The sequence below is a fragment of the Aulonocara stuartgranti genome (assembly GCF_965226115.1).
Source record: "Aulonocara stuartgranti genome assembly, chromosome: 4".
NCBI lineage: Eukaryota > Metazoa > Chordata > Actinopteri > Cichliformes > Cichlidae > Aulonocara > Aulonocara stuartgranti.
Window position 1 is genome coordinate 32300688 of NC_138942.1, and position 16755 is coordinate 32317442.

Consider the following 16755-nt stretch of genomic DNA (forward strand, 5'->3'; position numbering starts at 1 on the left):
TTCAAAACCTGCATTTAACTACTGATTTTATCTATTGTTCTGATTTTATCTGTTTTGATTTTATATACTGTTTTTTTGTTTGTTAATTAGTTTGTTTGTTTGAATCAATTTTAAATCATGCTTTTTATTTGTTTCTAATGTCTCTGTAAAGCACTTTGAATCACCTTGTTGTTGAATTGTGCTATACAAATAAATTTGCCTTGCCTTGCCATAGAAAATTAAATGACTAACATAATTCTGAATAATTTTATCCATCAGATGCTTTATGCTTTGCTTGTCTTTTTTTCACCAAATACAACATAGTGATATTTGGCGGCATAGATGGCTACTCTAGGAAAGTAAATTGCGTACCCAAATACAGCACATATTATTAAATCCACAAAGACTTTCTCACATCTTGTTATCTTTTCTCTCTCCGCTTATGTAATTATACAGCTCACATATTTTGATCATATTGTGTATTATGACAGTTTGCACACTCTTGTCACATGTCCTCCTATAAACATTTTGTATATATGTATGAATTTTTAATGTGGTGGTGTTAATCAATTTTCCCCCACTTTAGATTATGTACCTTAATGCTGCATGCAACAACACAGCCAGCACTGCACTTGATTTTTTTCTGGACGGAGTGAGAAGATTTGGATGGCCTTACAAGTGAGTAATTCTTCGTAAAATTTATTCTGGAGTTTGTCTCATGATTTGTGTTTGCCATGTTTAACCATGAAATGATCAGGATTTCAGTGCTGTATATAAATTTGCAAGTGTGTCAATCATGTATTTGAATAATTTTTTTGTGTATTTTGTTGTTTCAATACTTATTTCAAAATCTTATATGGTACAGAGTGAGAGCTGACCAAGGAGTTGAAAATGTCAAGATTGCTGAAATGATGTTCACTGTGAGAGGCACAGGATGTGGAAGCTTCATAAGAGGAAAAAGCGTGCACAACCAGAGGTAATGCTTGTAAGATCTAAATGGCATAACATTGTTATTTCATCATGAATGACTCCAGCTGAATTGCTGTTTGGCTGTCCTTTGTTAGTTTTTGATTGACCTTTCAGACCTTTTCTGTATTTTTTTTTTTTTCAAATGTAGAATTGAGCGCCTATGGAGGGATGTTTGGACAGGGGTGACACACATTTATTATGATGTGCTACACAGCTTGGAGGAAGATGGATTTCTTAACATCTCAGATAGTCTTCATCTCTTCTGTGCCCATTACACCTTCCTCCCAAGACCCAAGATTTGGCCAAGTTTTCTGTTGGCTGGAATGATCATTCCATCAGGACAGAGCATAGCCTTTCACCAAACCAGCTGTGGGAACTTGGGATGCTGCAGCACCCCATCAGAGAGCCACAGAGATATGAAGAAAATTTGGCAGTTGAGTAATAATGGCAATGTTTTGGTTTTATTGAGTGCTATATGTAGATTTTTAAAATCATTTACATATGCTGCTTTATTTCAGGAAGTCCAAATTGAGAGCATTGATTGGGAGAGTGCAGGGCTATCCCATCATAACAACCCAGGTGTTTTGGTGCCAGAAATGGAATGTCCACTGAATGCTGAAGATATTGAATCTCTACGCCTTTCCATAGATCCTCTTGTGCCTTCATGTAGTTTTGGAAGAGACATTTACCTGACCACACCATGGTCTTCACCTACATGAATCCATGAAAGTTGCAGCTTGGCCCATCAGAGAGTAAAATTATAAGAACATGTTATTTTACAAACTGCTAGTGATAGTTTTTCTTTTAAATAATCCCTTTTTCTAAGAAGAATAAGAACCTCTCCTTGTTTTAATGGTAATTTTCATTTTCTTACTTTCTGTTACACTCATGAACCCAAATCGATACTCACAAGCTGACACAGTTAAATGGAGGAGGGAATGAGATCAGCAAGGACTATATTGACAAAAACGTTTTTTATAATAATTTCAATGGCAATAAACAGAATGCTTAAACTGTAAAACAATAATTAAAAAAAAAACCATCAAGCAACATATGTCGATTTCTTTGTTTTACTAACATTTCATGGAACAATCAAGATGTCTGGCTGGCTGATCATGCTCCTAAATATGAAGAAATGCCTGACCATAGTGGAACGCGTTTGTCATCACATGCTTGAACTCTTCATAAGTTTGCATATGCTGAACAGGTAGCTTGACTGTATTACTACATGCTGTAACGGTTGGGTAGCAAACTTCATGAGTGCCATACTGAATATGGCATGAGTGGTTGAACTGCACAGAGACTTTGAAGTTCATCTTCTCATCTGGCAGGACAGGAATGTGGCCTTGTCCTGTGAGCCACTGTAAGAATGAACTTGGGGAAAGGATGACTGGACGGTCACTGGTCTCAGGCTCTTCACCTTTTTTAAAAAAAAAAAAAAAAGACAAAGCAGTCATTTAGATAAAATATTAGATACTGTTTACCTGTAACTTCACAAACACAACTTAAAAATTTAATTACTGACAAAGAGTGAACAAGCACTCATAGTGTAATCTACAGCTGTGGCCAAAGGTTTACAGAATAAGAACTGTTTTCACACATTTTGCTGCTTTTGTTTTTTTATATCTTTTTGTACTCCAGAAACGTCGGACAAAAAGATCTAAAAACACTAAAGCGGCAAACTCCATGAAAACCAAGACTGGCCATTCTCTAAAAGTTTAGCCATTCCTTACATAAAATTATGATTCCAAGTTTAACACAGAAAGACAAAATACATTGACAGTAAACTACATGTGCACTTACGTGATTCCAGCTCTTGCAAGAATTCCTGTAGATGGTTCATAATCCTCATTTCCACCCGTTCTTTGTTGGAGCCCTTCTCGCTGAACTCAGGATGGCATGTTGCAAAAACAAAGTCAGCATCAGCCTGGTAAGAAAGACAAAGAAAATTGTGACTTTATCTGAATCAAGATCAAGGACCTATTATTTTGTCTTTATTCTAAGTAATTGTATTCTTTTGTCACACATAAAGACAGGGACTTAAACGTCTGTCTCATGCTGCTTGCTAGTTCTTCTCATTTAATCTTATAACTTTGTATAGATCAAGTCTCTTTATAACTCTGTAGGTTACATGTAAATACTCGTTGTTAAAAGGGATTTTTTCATTGTTCCTGATGCCTTGTTTTTGCTCTAAACGGTTCAGGAATATTAAGCAACTTAAGACAATTTTGAATATTCTTTTTCCAGTGCCACCATTAATTACATTCTCTACTATAGGACTTAAAGTATATACTATAAAGTAAAGGTAAAGAGCACTTTGAACTGCTATTCACAATTACAAGGGTTATCCCTACTAAAGTCAACATTTACTCACCTTAACTTCCACCCCTGGGACAAACAGCGATTGGCAGATGTTTGGGTACTGCTTCAGTAGATCAGTAAGACCATAAAGGTTGAGACCATCACGTAGCTGGGAGAGGAGAGGCACCAACCGAAGTGTGGCGTGAAGAACAACAGCCAGAGGTGGGACCAAGTCATTGTTTTGCAAGTCTCAAGTAAGTCTCAAGTCTTTATCCTCAAGTCTCAAGTCAAGTCTCAAGTAATGTCAGGCAAGTCAGAGTCGAGTCTCAAGTCACTGGTGTAAAAGTCCGAGTCAAGTCACAAGTCTGAAACTTTGAATTTCAAGTCCTTTCGAGTCTTTAAAAAAAAAAAATGAAAAAAGAATGTTGCAGTTATGCTAAATGTAAATATTAGACCATGTAATTTTAAAATCTGTGTTTTTCTCAACACATGACAAAATAGTGAACTTAGAAAATATACACAAATTGTGAAATTGCACCTCTTTAAAATGCAGCTCAATTAAACCTAGCTCCAAGAATAATTTTCACCGACAGTTCTGAGATAAGCTGCATGTTATTCTTGGATGCGGTTGTAGGACCGGCTTTAAAATCGAATGACAAAAATATCATACACATTAAAAAAAACTGTATCACCAACGTAGCCTGGACAACATTTGCTAGTTAGATGAAGTCAGCTATCTCATTGTAGCATATTTATATGCATATTTATAATCATACGGTTCTTGGAGTGAGCGCATACACTCGTGAAGTTTAGTAACTTCCGGTCACTGCAACAAGCCCAGGTACAGTTTACCGCCGGATGGGTACAGGACCTTGAAATGCACCGTGTAGAACGAAAGACCATCGTACGTATCACAAGTTTACCAGTCTCACAAATCGTCGTCATAAATACACATTCCTTAACCATTTATTAATAGGACCTTTGAGCTCAACGGTAATTAATTAGTAGTGGAAATAATTTCTGGTACGCGTTACAGAAATGTAGCAGTGACAATAATACTGTATGCTGTAATCGTACTGGGCAATTAGTGATACAAAAAACCTGTTTTATCCTGTGAATAAAAGTATATGTTTTTGTCAATGTACCATAATAACAGAGGCGAAACGCAATATTGTGTCAGGACAATTCACTATTTATGCACAATAAATAAAGGAGCATAGCGCGACAATTTCTGCTCAGTGCCAGACTTGCTTGTAACCTATATCACCAATTATGTTATGAAAATGACGTATTAACTACTAAAAAACACTGACCTTCGTGTAAATGCTTGGAGCAGACTAACCTGAGCTGGAGTGTTCTGGGACGTTATATTTGATCTTTGAATGGCTGCAATCCAGGCCATCCGTCGCGTCTTTGTTACTTCGGAAACATGGCTCGAACAATTTCTCTTCAACGACGTAATCCGATAACAACCGATCTCTTTACCCGTCGGCTTCCCGTGGCTGTCATGCGACCGGCTATTGCAGTTAATAATACAACGGCTTCTTGACATTTTTGTGTTTCTTTTTATCGCTGTGTGACTGATTTCAATTGAAAGCCTGCGTGCGCTAGTACCTCTTGCCACGAGTTCCCAGAATCCTTTGCGGTTTACCCCTGAATGACGTCACATTTTCAATCTCTATATGCATGTTAAATTTTATATTTGGGGTGAAATATCAAGTCTTTTCAAGTAAACCGGTTCAAGTCCAATTCAAGTCCCAGGTCATTGGTGTAAAAGTCCAAGTCAAGTCACAAGTCTTAGAACATTTTTTCAAGTCAAGTCTAAAGTCATAAAATTAATGACTCGAGTCTGACTCGAGTCCAAGTCATGTGACTCGAGTCCACACCTCTGACAACAGCACTGAAATGCAGAAAGGAAGAAAAAGTAGCATGCTGCTAAATGAAAAAAAAACAACTTTTTTTGGGGGGGGAAACAGTAAAACAGTTATACCGAACAATTTCTTCTTTCTTTTCGACATTAACAGGTCCATGATAGCCACAACTCAAAATTTCATCAGTGAGTTCTGTCATTTTATCTTCTGTGGCCGAATCAACCTTAAAGGACACAAACATACACATTAACATGACCAATTCCAGAGTCCTATAATTTGCAAATAACATAAGGGATGGTAAAATCTGTGCTAAACATGTAATTCAAAACACTGTAGAGCAGTGAAACCTTTAAGACTTCATACCTGGGAGATAACAGAAGTATAATGAACATCACAGACATCCTCTTTCCTAATGTTCTCAATCTGCAGCTCTCCACTGCACAAGTACTGGTAACACCAATCTTTGAGGCAGCAGGGTGGTGGCCCACCTTGCGCCAGACTAACTGCCCAAATTTCACCAGCACTACTGTGAGAGGAGAAGAGATAAATAACATCAATCAGGTAATTTCCAATGCGTGTGTGTGTACACACAACTGCAGACCCCAATGCATGTGAGAAAGGCCTACCGGAAGTTTCCTAGATCGAGATCCAGCAATGAATATTTGGGAGCCTTCCCAGTCTGGTCACCCTCAAATAGCCGTTGCTCCAAGCCTGCAACCATTTCTTTTAACACAAATAGTTAGTCCGGTTAAGTAGCCATTTTCACTCCTATCAATTTAGATCACATTTTAAATATGAGTACCTGTGAGGAATTCTTTCCGTAATGCCCCTGTATCAATTCCTGCCTCTCCGATGAATGTGACCCTCAGCTGATTTGTAGGCAATGCCTTTTTTTGCCTCTTCCACTCTGCAAGTCCCCGCTCCACCATATTGGATCTTGAGACAGTGATACGGAATTCTTCCTCTGTATTCACAGCAGTACTTATGGCCTGCAGGATTTCATCCAGGCTAATGGAGAAAATACTAATTACTGATTACTTCCCCAAAAAAGTAATCCCGTTACTTTACTGATTACTTATTTTCAAAAGTAATTAATTACTTAGTTACTTAGTTACTTTTTAAAAACACGATTTACAACCTGAAGAGGTGATAAAGCGATAGATCTTTCAGCCCAATTCTACTTTTTCTACATAATCCATCATACAAAATGTAATCAAATGGAAAAGTCTCTTTTTTTAACTTGTTTTATCATTTTTAATCTTTTAACTTTATGCATCAAGCAAAAATGTAATTATATGCAACATTCTCTGAGTTGAATAAATGAGTTTAACATTTAAACCTATTTTCTGCACATTCCAGCACATAAAATAAAATAATTTTTTGTGTTTACACTCACTCTTTCAAATAGATGCAAGTAAAACACAGCAGAACATAAATAAAGTCAAAGACTCAGCGGTCCTGTTGCTCTATTTTCACCTGTAAAGCAGGACTGCAGTAGGCGGAGGTTTACCCTGGTGCAGGTGTGCAGCGGTCAGTGGAAGGATACGGCAGTGTCTCTGTGAGTTTCCCATTACGTCGTTGCGCTCTTGGTGCTTCCTTGGAAGTTTAGGGGTTTTTTTCGCTGTAAAAAGAAGTTTTCTTCCCACGCACGATGGACGCTAATGTTTTTGTCACTTTTTATGGAATCAAACTCAAAGTAAGGTCAGTACTTCCACGCTTTAAACGCTGCATGCTCATACTCTCTCCCGCACTCGATATGTGATCCATTGTTGATCTGCACACAGCTGTTGTCACTAACGGCGCACTCGCTTACGTCACTGTCGTGAGACATTCTCGCAAAAAATCACGGTTTTAGTAACGCAGTGTTCCTACGGGAAAGTAACGGTAATCTAATTACCGATTTTGCAATAGTAATCCCTTACTTTACTCGTTACTCGAAAAAAGTAATCAGATTACAGTAACGCGTTACAAGTAACTCGTTACTGCCCATCTCTGTTCGTTAATGTCTTTTAGGTTTTCAAACTGAATTGTGTCACCACTAGCAGTATGTGACTTTGACCTAACAGAAGAAGAAAATGCAGTAGGCAGGCTAAGCCTTTAGGTAGCTGGATTCCTTTACACAAAGGGTACTTGGCAGAAATTGTTTGAAAACCACTGTACAGAGCATTGAAGAAAGACTACTGATGTGTACAAACCTAGAAATGCCCATCCTTTGTTGTGAAGGTAGGTTTGCATTGCTGTAATGAAAAAATGCCAGAGTAAAAACCACATCACTTGACCTCAAACATGTACTGTACAAAAGCAACAAATAAAACAATACCTTTAAAACTTAAGAGAACTTCTTCAACCGTGTTGTAATAACTTCTGTAAGACTTAAACAATTAAAAATGTTATGGCAACAATGACAAAACCTAATGCAAAAAAAATTTTTTTTATAAGGATCAAAACCAAAGTATAACATACATGGCACAATCACTAACAAAGCATAAAATGCTGTCTATCAAAATATAAATTAATAGGTGGAAAGCAAAAGGCTTGTAGGAAAATTCTCAAACATACGTTGGAAGCCATATTAAAAGACTGCATTACCTCTCACAACACTCGCTTGCATGTGCCTCCACCTCATTCTGAGGAAATGTCTCACCGCAGACAGGGCACACAATCTGTAACAGGAAACAATATCAACGATAGAATCAATAATGCCTCAAAGACAGACATTCAACACGTTGCACTCAACATTACCTTTGCAGTTGAGGACAAAATAATGACATCTTCCTCCACATCCTGTCAAGACAAGCAAAGAAAGGGGAAAAAACCAGCAACTTTAAAAGAATGGAATTGTGATGTGATTGCATACATCTGATGGTTGCTTATCTGTCAACTTTCATTACAAATACAGCTTACATGGGCTACCCACTTTAGATATAAGGAATAAATCCAACCTCTAATAATGAACCTCTTCAACTTGGCTATTGTAGGACACTTTAATCAAACTCAATTTTCTCCCCATTCAATGTAAGGCATCATATTTATGTTCCTGTCTTTGTCATGCACAGTCAAATAGATAAAGGTTAAAGGGGTACAAAACTTCACCTTTAGATGTGAGTTAAGTTGATCGTCTTCTGTATGTGGTATGGGATGTGGTGTGTCCTCTATGTCTTCATTACAAGTCTGATAAAGGAGAATAGCAAGTACAAACTTAATAAATTACCTACAGAAACACAAGCAAGTGTAGTGACATCCATTGAACATGAAGCTCCTGACTGATAAAAACATTTTCAAAACATGTTTCAGTCATTACGTAGTTTTATAGGACAAAGCTACGTGTAATGTGATCTCCCAGACTCATCCATGCAACGGGACTGTACACACCACTCTGCATTAGTATCTGAAGGCTGACATGTTTCAACATGCATTGCTAAGAGTTGAAGTGGGTAGCTGGTTTGACATGAGTGGCACATCGCTTTTGGCATATTGGAAAAGGAGCTAGAGTCAGGAGGCAGCGGCTGAGTGTCTAGCTCTTCCTGGATTGGAGCAATGTAAAGGACGGTCATTCCCCCAGCACTTGCATTTTTTTAGCAGTGACCCAGTATATCCACTGTCCTCAGGAGGCACCATATTTAGTTTCCGAGAACCCCATCCACCTGTCGAGAAAAGTGAGTGACTCAGTACTATTTAAAATGTGGCAGTACACATTGCAGTGCATTCATGGTCATGATATCATCAAAATTCTTCTATAACTATCAATTCAAAAGTTGGAATGGCCATTAAGAGGTTTTTTCTACCTGCTCCTTTGTAAATCAGCCAGCCCCCAGAAACACTTTCCAGTTTTGGATACAGATCTTTGAGTCTTGAACATACCTTTGAAATAAACCATCGGCCAACAAATTAATTGACTCTGAATAAAGACAAACACTTTTTGCTCGTTAACTTACAACAAATATATTTTCCTGTCAATGTGGAGCAGTACCTTACCTCATCATGACTGTAGCTGTCAGGTATCATTGTAGACCTACGTCCCAAACCAGCTTGCAGATGGACAAATTCTTCACTGCCTTTTGGAGTAGACTGAACAAGCTTGGGTAAGAGATAAAAATTAAGTTGTATCTCTTTAACTGGTGTGAATTGGTTGGCAGGCCCTCGAAAGCATCGGCGCTTTGCTTTGTTTCCATAAAGAGCAGGAAAAGACCTGTGAAGACATGTTGTAAGTTGATATAAAACAATACAATTGTACATCTGAACAAGTTATGGGTATTGAGAACTTAAATGAGTAAGTATAAGGAACAACAAGTCTGACAAAGGAACAAATACAACAAGGAACCTAGTCATTTCTGTGTGGATACTTGGTCGGCCATCTCTCCCTCTCTCCTGACTCGTTTCCTGTCTGCTAGAATGACACAATATTCAGAAGATGCATCACATCATTTTATGCTAACTAATTAATATAATACAACAGTAAAACACATGTCAAATGATTCAAAAGTCATTTGGTAATCTGTGCATGTGTTGTTTGTGTCTAGCTTCACAAAACCTGGGAGGCTCTTGGTGAGTCTGAACACTGGGCTGAACAGTGGTAGAAGTTAGTAAATTTAGCAGGTGTCTTGCTGACCTGACAATTGAGTATGTTAAGAATTGAGGAGTATGTTAAGTATGTTAAGAGTACTGTGTATTTAATCATACACTATGTAACAGAAAAGTTATATATCATATCACACCGAAGTGATCAGTAATGATCCAGACACTGATGAGTGTTAGACTAAATATACACTGTAGCTAAGGGTTTTAAGTAAGCTAAAGACTTGGGATGCTGTGTGAGACATAAGAAAACCCAAATAGCAATGGTTTTGACATTCTTTTGCACATTTTCCTACTGTAGGGGCCTCTGCAAGTGTGGAGGACTCTGGAGGGCTACAAGATGACAACTTTGGGATTCTATTGAAAGGAGTCTTTCATATTTGTTTGTCAACGCTGAACCCAGGGCAATCTACGCTAAATTAGCGTTTTTAGCTAACAGCTACAACACGCATAAACGTTACTGTACGGGTATTATTTGTTAACATGACGCTTGTTCTTATACATGTAATACATTTATTACCAACCTGAGAGTTTCTCAACTGGTCATTTGACATCACGAATGTCTTCAGAAGAATTACTCCAGCTCCAGCTCAAGATGTCGTAGATTGCCACTTGCGGTCCGCTAGTAAAACGAAGTTCGATTACTCTGCGCACGATTACACAAGAACCGGATGAAAGTTCCAAAAAACTGAATTGTAGAACTGAAACTGAATGGTGAGAAGTGAAACTGAAATTATTCGAGAGCTGAATTTTTAAAGGATAAAATGTCGTTTCAAAGCAAATGAATTCATTTTCAAAATATAAAATTCAATTTCAATTTAGTGATGATCATTTTCAAACCATAAATTCAATTTCAAATTAGACTAATTCAAATTCAGTTTTCAAAAGCATTTATTCAAGTTACAATTCAGATTGAATCTAAGCAATTCAAATTCAAATTTAACTTATTCAATTTCAGTTTCTGATGCCACAGATTTCTGCCCATACATTCTGCTGAAAATTTAAATAAAGCCTTTATTGGACAGCGCATAAAATGTCAAATTTCAAATATAACACCAAAAAACGATAATGGCCAAATGGAAACAGCTGGGAGGAGATCTGCATAAACAAATTAAGAACAATAAGTAATACGAAAGAGAAAACAAAAGTTAAAAAAATGTCATTCCAATACAGCACTTATTAATTGAAACGAAAGCAAAAAACAATAACAATAACATCCAATTAAAGAAGAAACCACCAATTGAAATAAAGTAACAAATATACCAGAAACAGGGGGTATAGCGGAAGCTGAACACCAGTAAACCATGAAACAACATATATATTAATTCTTTTCCCACAGTACCTATAATGTTAACATGTTAGGAAACAAAAAATAATTGAATAATCCTACAAACTAATTCAAATCAAAGCTGAATTTTAATGTTGTTAACAATACAGAAGCACACACAGCAACACAAACATAAATAAACAACTAATTAATATTATTGGAGACAACGATACAAAACACACACATTTCAAAGCCTCAGAAAAATTGCCAGAGAACCTAACTGTCTGACCAGCATGCTTCACAGACAAACTTGTTTTCTTTGCTCTTGCGGGGCTTCTTTGCACAGCCCCTGTGGTACCACCGTGGGCAAATGTCACAGCCAATCTGAATTAGACAAAACAAGGAAACACAAGTATTATGTTAACAGTGTTGTACAAATAAGTATATAAATAACAATTTTGCAAAATACTCAGATCATAAAGCAGTCCACCATTCATTGCAACTACAATAAGTCAGATGATGTATTCACGTGGTCTGTGACATTTTTAAAATTAGATTTGTAGAGGCTAAGCCTACGCTTGAAGCCACTGAGGTGGTCGTTAACGGGGGGCGACGCGATGTCACTGGTATGCATGAATTAAGTTCACAGTCCAATAAATCCAGCAGTATGTATCTTGTCCTTTTTGGTCTTTATTCTGTATCGACTTAGCATAACAGCGCAACGGTCACAAACTGTTTGCCTTCTTAATGAAACACCTGACGCCGATTACGTGCGTCTACCTTAAATACCTTTACATTACATAATCAAAACAGAAAAAGGTGACCTCTAGTGACCACATAAGGTATTAACCCAAGAATGGCTCCTACACAGCAAATCTAGCATGTCCAAATTAACACTGTCGGATTTGATTTCAACACTATTAAAGTGTCCATATGGGTCCACACCAGAGAGTGTTAATTTAACTCTTTTTAGAGAGTTGGTACGTTAACTCTGATTTAGTGTTAAACACCAAATCTGTCTGGAGTTGATAATTTAACACTTGGTGTTAAGAGTTTATATATTAACTCTCAAAGAGTATTTTAGTTTAACTACGTAAGAGTTATCTTCTAATTCATTCTAAAAAGCAGGAATTTTACGGTTCTGAACTTCTAGAAATTTCTTTTGGAAATAAACATTTACTAAAAAGATGCAATGGTTTTTGAAAAACATTTATTCTGAACTGTGCACAACAATTTCAAAACATTTTCTGAAAGATGTACAGTATACATGTTCTCACTTTCATTAGAATTGTGTTTATCAAAAGGTCTGACATGGTAAATGCAAATAACAGCATTCTCATCACTTATTTCTTCAATACAATATGCTTGTCCTTCATTCATCACTTTGTGGAACTTCAACGCACTTCTGCTCTCCCCCATATTCCATCTTCACAAGCATATCCTGTGTGGAGATTGAATAAAAATTAGTTGACACTAATTAATGGCACAAATAATCCAGTAAACAATTGCAGCACAGTTAAAAAAAAAAAGGAAAAAAAAGAATCCTCTTTGAGCCACTACTTGTGTAAAGTATTTTCCCAAAAGACAAGGACACAGGCAACCCCATACGGTAAAAAAATACATTTTTCCTGGCCAAAATATATTTCAAATATATGGTAAATATATTTTGTATTTGTGATGCTCCAAAAAAATATATTTTTGAAATTGAAAATATATTTCTTTCAAACCAAAATACATTTCAAAACATATTTTAGGGTGAAGAAAATACATTTCCAACCTTACAGTAGAATGTATATCAAAGTATCCTTTATTTAAAATATATTTAGTGCAATAATGATGATAATGATAACAATACTAAAAGTAACATGTTTTATGCACATCTGCAAAAAACAGTTGGATTCAAACAAAACAGAGTCAAAGGTCTATCACGAATTAGGTTGTTTATTCATTTGCTTACAGTATTTCACATTACACAATATCTCACTATAATGTAGCGTTCATTGACTTTGAAATTATCTGTCAGTGATACAGTAAACAAGATACAACAACTGCTATGTACACTTTAGTTTTTGACAATATATACAATTTAGTACTTAAAGGAACACACTCCACTGTTTTGGAAATAGGCTCATTCTCCATCTCCCTCAGAGTTAAAAATGCAGCGTCTTCTTTCTAGATCCGTACGTTAATAGGGCTCTGGAGCGTGATCTTACGGGATGGGGCGTAGCCAGGATTTTTGGTCAAGGCGCCATATTAGCAGGCCAAACAAATGCTTGCTGTGTGGTCGGTTGTAATGTTAGATTGCACTACCGACAAAGGAATAAGCTTGAAAACAGGCTCTCTTTTCATTGTTTCCTCACCTGGAAACATCATGAGGGAGCTTATGTGTTGGATGTTACCAAAAGAAGGCGTCTAGCCTGGATAGCAGCTGCGAGACGAGCTGATATTCAGTTCTCTACCAGCCACAGATATCTGTTGGTGTGCTCCAGTATTTTCATTCAGGTAAGTTCTAAATAAGTTCATATTATTATTTATAGTCTGTTAATTTTATTTTCAATAGCACAAACTTAGAACAAACATGCAGAACTACCTTCTATTTATAGAGTTGCTAATTATTTGGCATTATTGCAACAAACCAGCCTATGAAATGAATGAAACAAATCCTGACTGGGTTCCAACACTACACATGGGGCACTACGAAATCCCTGCTTCAAACTACATGCTACATACCACCATGCCAATCAGATTACTTCTTCCATGTGAGGGTAAAAAGGTGACCTTCCTGGATAAGATGGCAAAGGTTTGCTGCGTTTTGGTGAACATGTGCCCCAGTGTGGTAGTAAAACCAGGGAAAAATGCTCTTGTTAAATACTTTTAAGTCTTGTGCTGTTTATGTAGTGATAAGTTTTCAAAAGAGACAGTAAATTACAGAATGCTAGTAGTGGGTGATATTATACAAATGCTGTCATGATTTTATGTGAACATTTTGTCATTTGTAAACTATACATAACATTTTTTCTACATTGTAACTGATGTGATGTTCGACAAAGTGCTTTTAATTAAAAATAGGCAAACATTTCTTTGTTTCTTTATTCAACTTTTGAACAGTGGTATTTAGTAAGTACATATTCAGTAAATGCAAAGTATTTACATGGCCCCCTAAATTAAAACATTATGGGTTATTCAGAACAGAACTATGCTTGGAAAAATATTGTCCCATCAGTTGATCCAACTCCTCCACAGTAGCAGGTGGAACCTTTCTTTTTTGAGGATGGCTTCTTTTACCTGTCACAACGAATGGTCTGTTTATGTTTTGATCAAGAACCTTTTTTTTGGGCAGCTGAAGAGGAGAAGTCTATCTTATGGCCAACCTCTGGCTGTATCTTGGTCATATTACCCAGCAAAACCCAGTATGCAGGTTCATCTGTAACAGTCCTTGTGCCACAGATCCTCACTGTTGCTTCTACATTAAACAGAAGAGCAGTGACATGGCTGCAAGTCTCCACGACTCTAGCCATACAGCTGCAGTGGGCGGCTTCAACCTTCCCTGTGATGCTCACAATGACCTGTGGCTGCAATGCTGCAATTCAGTCTTTAAGAGTGCAGGACCTAAAACACACACAGACAAAGTTCATTTAAAGACAAGAACTTTAATAAGCCAAGTCCGACACAAATGTGTTTTATTTACTTTCAAATCCATTTATCATAAATGTAACAAATAAAGTGTTTTTATGTATCCATCTATAGAACGCTGCATGTTATATTCTAAATCTGCATGTTTCTTTTTAGAAACCTATCAGCAAAAAATGAACCTAAAGTATGTAATGCAAGGATGTAATTACTTTCAAGAGGGAGAAAACATAAAGTTCGACTTTAAGTGACAACTATGGACACCTAATATGACAAGCAGATTCTGCAGGTCATTAATCAATGTATAAAACTAAAACAGAATGTATTTTTAGTGACACAGGACACAAACAAGGAAGCAAGATGTGTAATTAGGATTATTTATAATAAATATGAATTAATTAGGGCAATTTCTTTAACCATAAAGAATAACTAAATCCTTCAGGACAATGTCACATCAATGCACTGAACTCACTATGTTATCCCTCTAACAGAGCTTCTACATGTTCTCACTGTAATTTCCCCCTCACGAATGAATTTTTGCTAGCACTAATTTGAATGCTGGGGGGAATCAAACGCATTTTACTCGCAGTACTCAAGCTGACTTACCTTTGCTTGAATGACGGCGTACTCACAACGTGGAGGCTTAAAAATAGCCAAATCTTGTACCCAGTCCTTGGTGAATTGGATGTGCGCCTCCAGAGATTTATAATTGCGAAATTGGTGCGCCGTGTATGCTCTGACTCCACAGACAAGGTATGAGAGTAGATCATGCTAAGTCAATAGCGGTTTGGTCTTCAGGGTTTCTACTCCACGGCTATATTTCATACGGGTCCACATTTCAACAATCAAGTACCGTCTCTTTGCATCTGGACAGAATCTGTCTCTATACCGTCATTTTCTTTTGAGCTACGTTTCAGAATGGTTCGTAGCAATCTTGTTTTGATTCGTGACCTGCCAAGATGGTGCTGCGCTCCCACAATGCATTGCGACATTACGTCAACTCCAAAGCCCTTTGCGTGCAGGAGTGTATGCGCATGCGCATTGCCACGGTGGTTTAAAAAATAAAGATATAATGAAAAGTAATTAATAAAAATTAAATATTTAAACATTCCCACAAATGTGCAATGAGCGTGCAAAAACTCTCTTTAGTAGTTGTTACTGTTTCTTTCTTTCTTCTTTTTTTTTTTTTTTTTTTTTTTGAAAAATAACGACGTCTCTGAGGCGCGAAATCTGACAGCGAGAGGAACGGCCGGATACAGGAGACGGGAAGAAACAAGCCGATTATGTTCGCGTTAATTAAGTGGTTGGAAGATGTAAAATTCTCAATTCTGCCAACTGAACATATACGAGATTTTAATGAGGATGAATAATTAGCTGGCATGGAGGAAACGGACCTTTATTTCGTGGAGTGGCGACAAGAAGCCAAGGCGGGTGGCCAGTCTAAGAAGCCTCCATCATCAAGCTAGCAGGTGCCTTTTCCCATATAATATTACTTTATTCTCGTGTATTTGGAACGGAAGCGTAGAGCTGCCACCCAGGCAAAAGAGAAATATAAGTATATCACGTTATAACGTGAAAAGTTTATCGTTCTAACAATATACTATCATGTTTGAACAACATTGTACGAAAAATGTACATAATTATCACGTCCGTACAATATTGTGCGAACGTGACAATTATGTATATTATAATAACGTGATATTATATTATACAAACATGAAAAGCATAATGTTAGAACAATAAACATTTCACGTCATAACGTGATACAGCTCTATTTTTCTTTTGCCTGGGTGGCAGCTCCACGCTTCCATAATTTGGTAATCAAAATATGTAACTTAATTAATTATATTGTGACGTACTTTTGCCTTTTCTTATTATTCTGCCTTCTCAATAACTATCAAAGCCTATTCACATTTAATTTGGCTTTCACAGAAATCCTACCTCTCCTTCTGGCTACAGAGTACTTACCAAGGTTAGAAACAAAGAACAGTTATGCTTTATTAATGTTCGCTAATTACAATGTTCCACATTTCCTTGCTTTTTAAGTCATTTTTAGGCTTTTTAGAGTTTTTGTTTTTTATTTTTTTAGCAGTAATGTTTCTGCCTATTTATTTCAGCCCATGAAATCGAATGCAGATATTCCTAATGTGAGATTTACATAAA

General features: G+C 36.9%; 1 protein-coding gene and 2 long non-coding RNA genes across 6 annotated transcripts; 1 reads left to right on the forward strand and 2 right to left on the reverse strand.

The window, feature by feature from the left end:
• Positions 1-1412: 1412 nt before the first annotated feature.
• LOC309704716 (uncharacterized protein) lies at positions 1413-11480 on the reverse strand. 4 transcript variants are annotated; one of them, XM_082530125.1, is made up of 14 exons: positions 11453-11480; positions 9096-11346; positions 8906-8981; positions 8214-8764; positions 7863-7904; positions 7710-7783; positions 7316-7357; positions 5923-6128; positions 5747-5843; positions 5484-5646; positions 5240-5343; positions 3323-5149; positions 2752-2875; positions 1413-2368 (listed from the first exon to the last, which is right to left on the reverse strand). In XM_082530125.1, the coding sequence occupies exons 7-12, from the start codon at positions 7327-7329 to the stop codon at positions 5077-5079; spliced, it is 657 nt and encodes a 218-aa protein (XP_082386251.1). In that variant the 5' UTR covers positions 7330-7357; positions 7710-7783; positions 7863-7904; positions 8214-8764; positions 8906-8981; positions 9096-11346; positions 11453-11480; the 3' UTR covers positions 1413-2368; positions 2752-2875; positions 3323-5076. The 4 variants fall into 4 exon arrangements, with proteins under 4 accessions (XP_082386251.1, XP_082386252.1, XP_082386250.1 ...); XM_082530126.1 differs by lacking the exon at positions 11453-11480 and having other exon boundaries at positions 8214-8291; positions 8690-8764; positions 9096-9158; XM_082530124.1 differs by lacking the exon at positions 11453-11480 and having other exon boundaries at positions 8214-8291; positions 8493-8764; positions 9096-9158.
• A 2866-nt stretch (positions 11481-14346) lies between these two features.
• LOC309704732 lies at positions 14347-15710 on the reverse strand. Its single transcript, XR_014276347.1, has 2 exons — positions 15199-15710; positions 14347-14571 (listed from the first exon to the last, which is right to left on the reverse strand). It is a non-coding gene; the product is annotated as an uncharacterized lncRNA (long non-coding RNA).
• A 264-nt stretch (positions 15711-15974) lies between these two features.
• LOC309704731 lies at positions 15975-16729 on the forward strand. Its single transcript, XR_014276346.1, has 3 exons — positions 15975-16061; positions 16525-16564; positions 16710-16729. It is a non-coding gene; the product is annotated as an uncharacterized lncRNA (long non-coding RNA).
• The last annotated feature ends 26 nt before the right edge of the window (positions 16730-16755 follow it).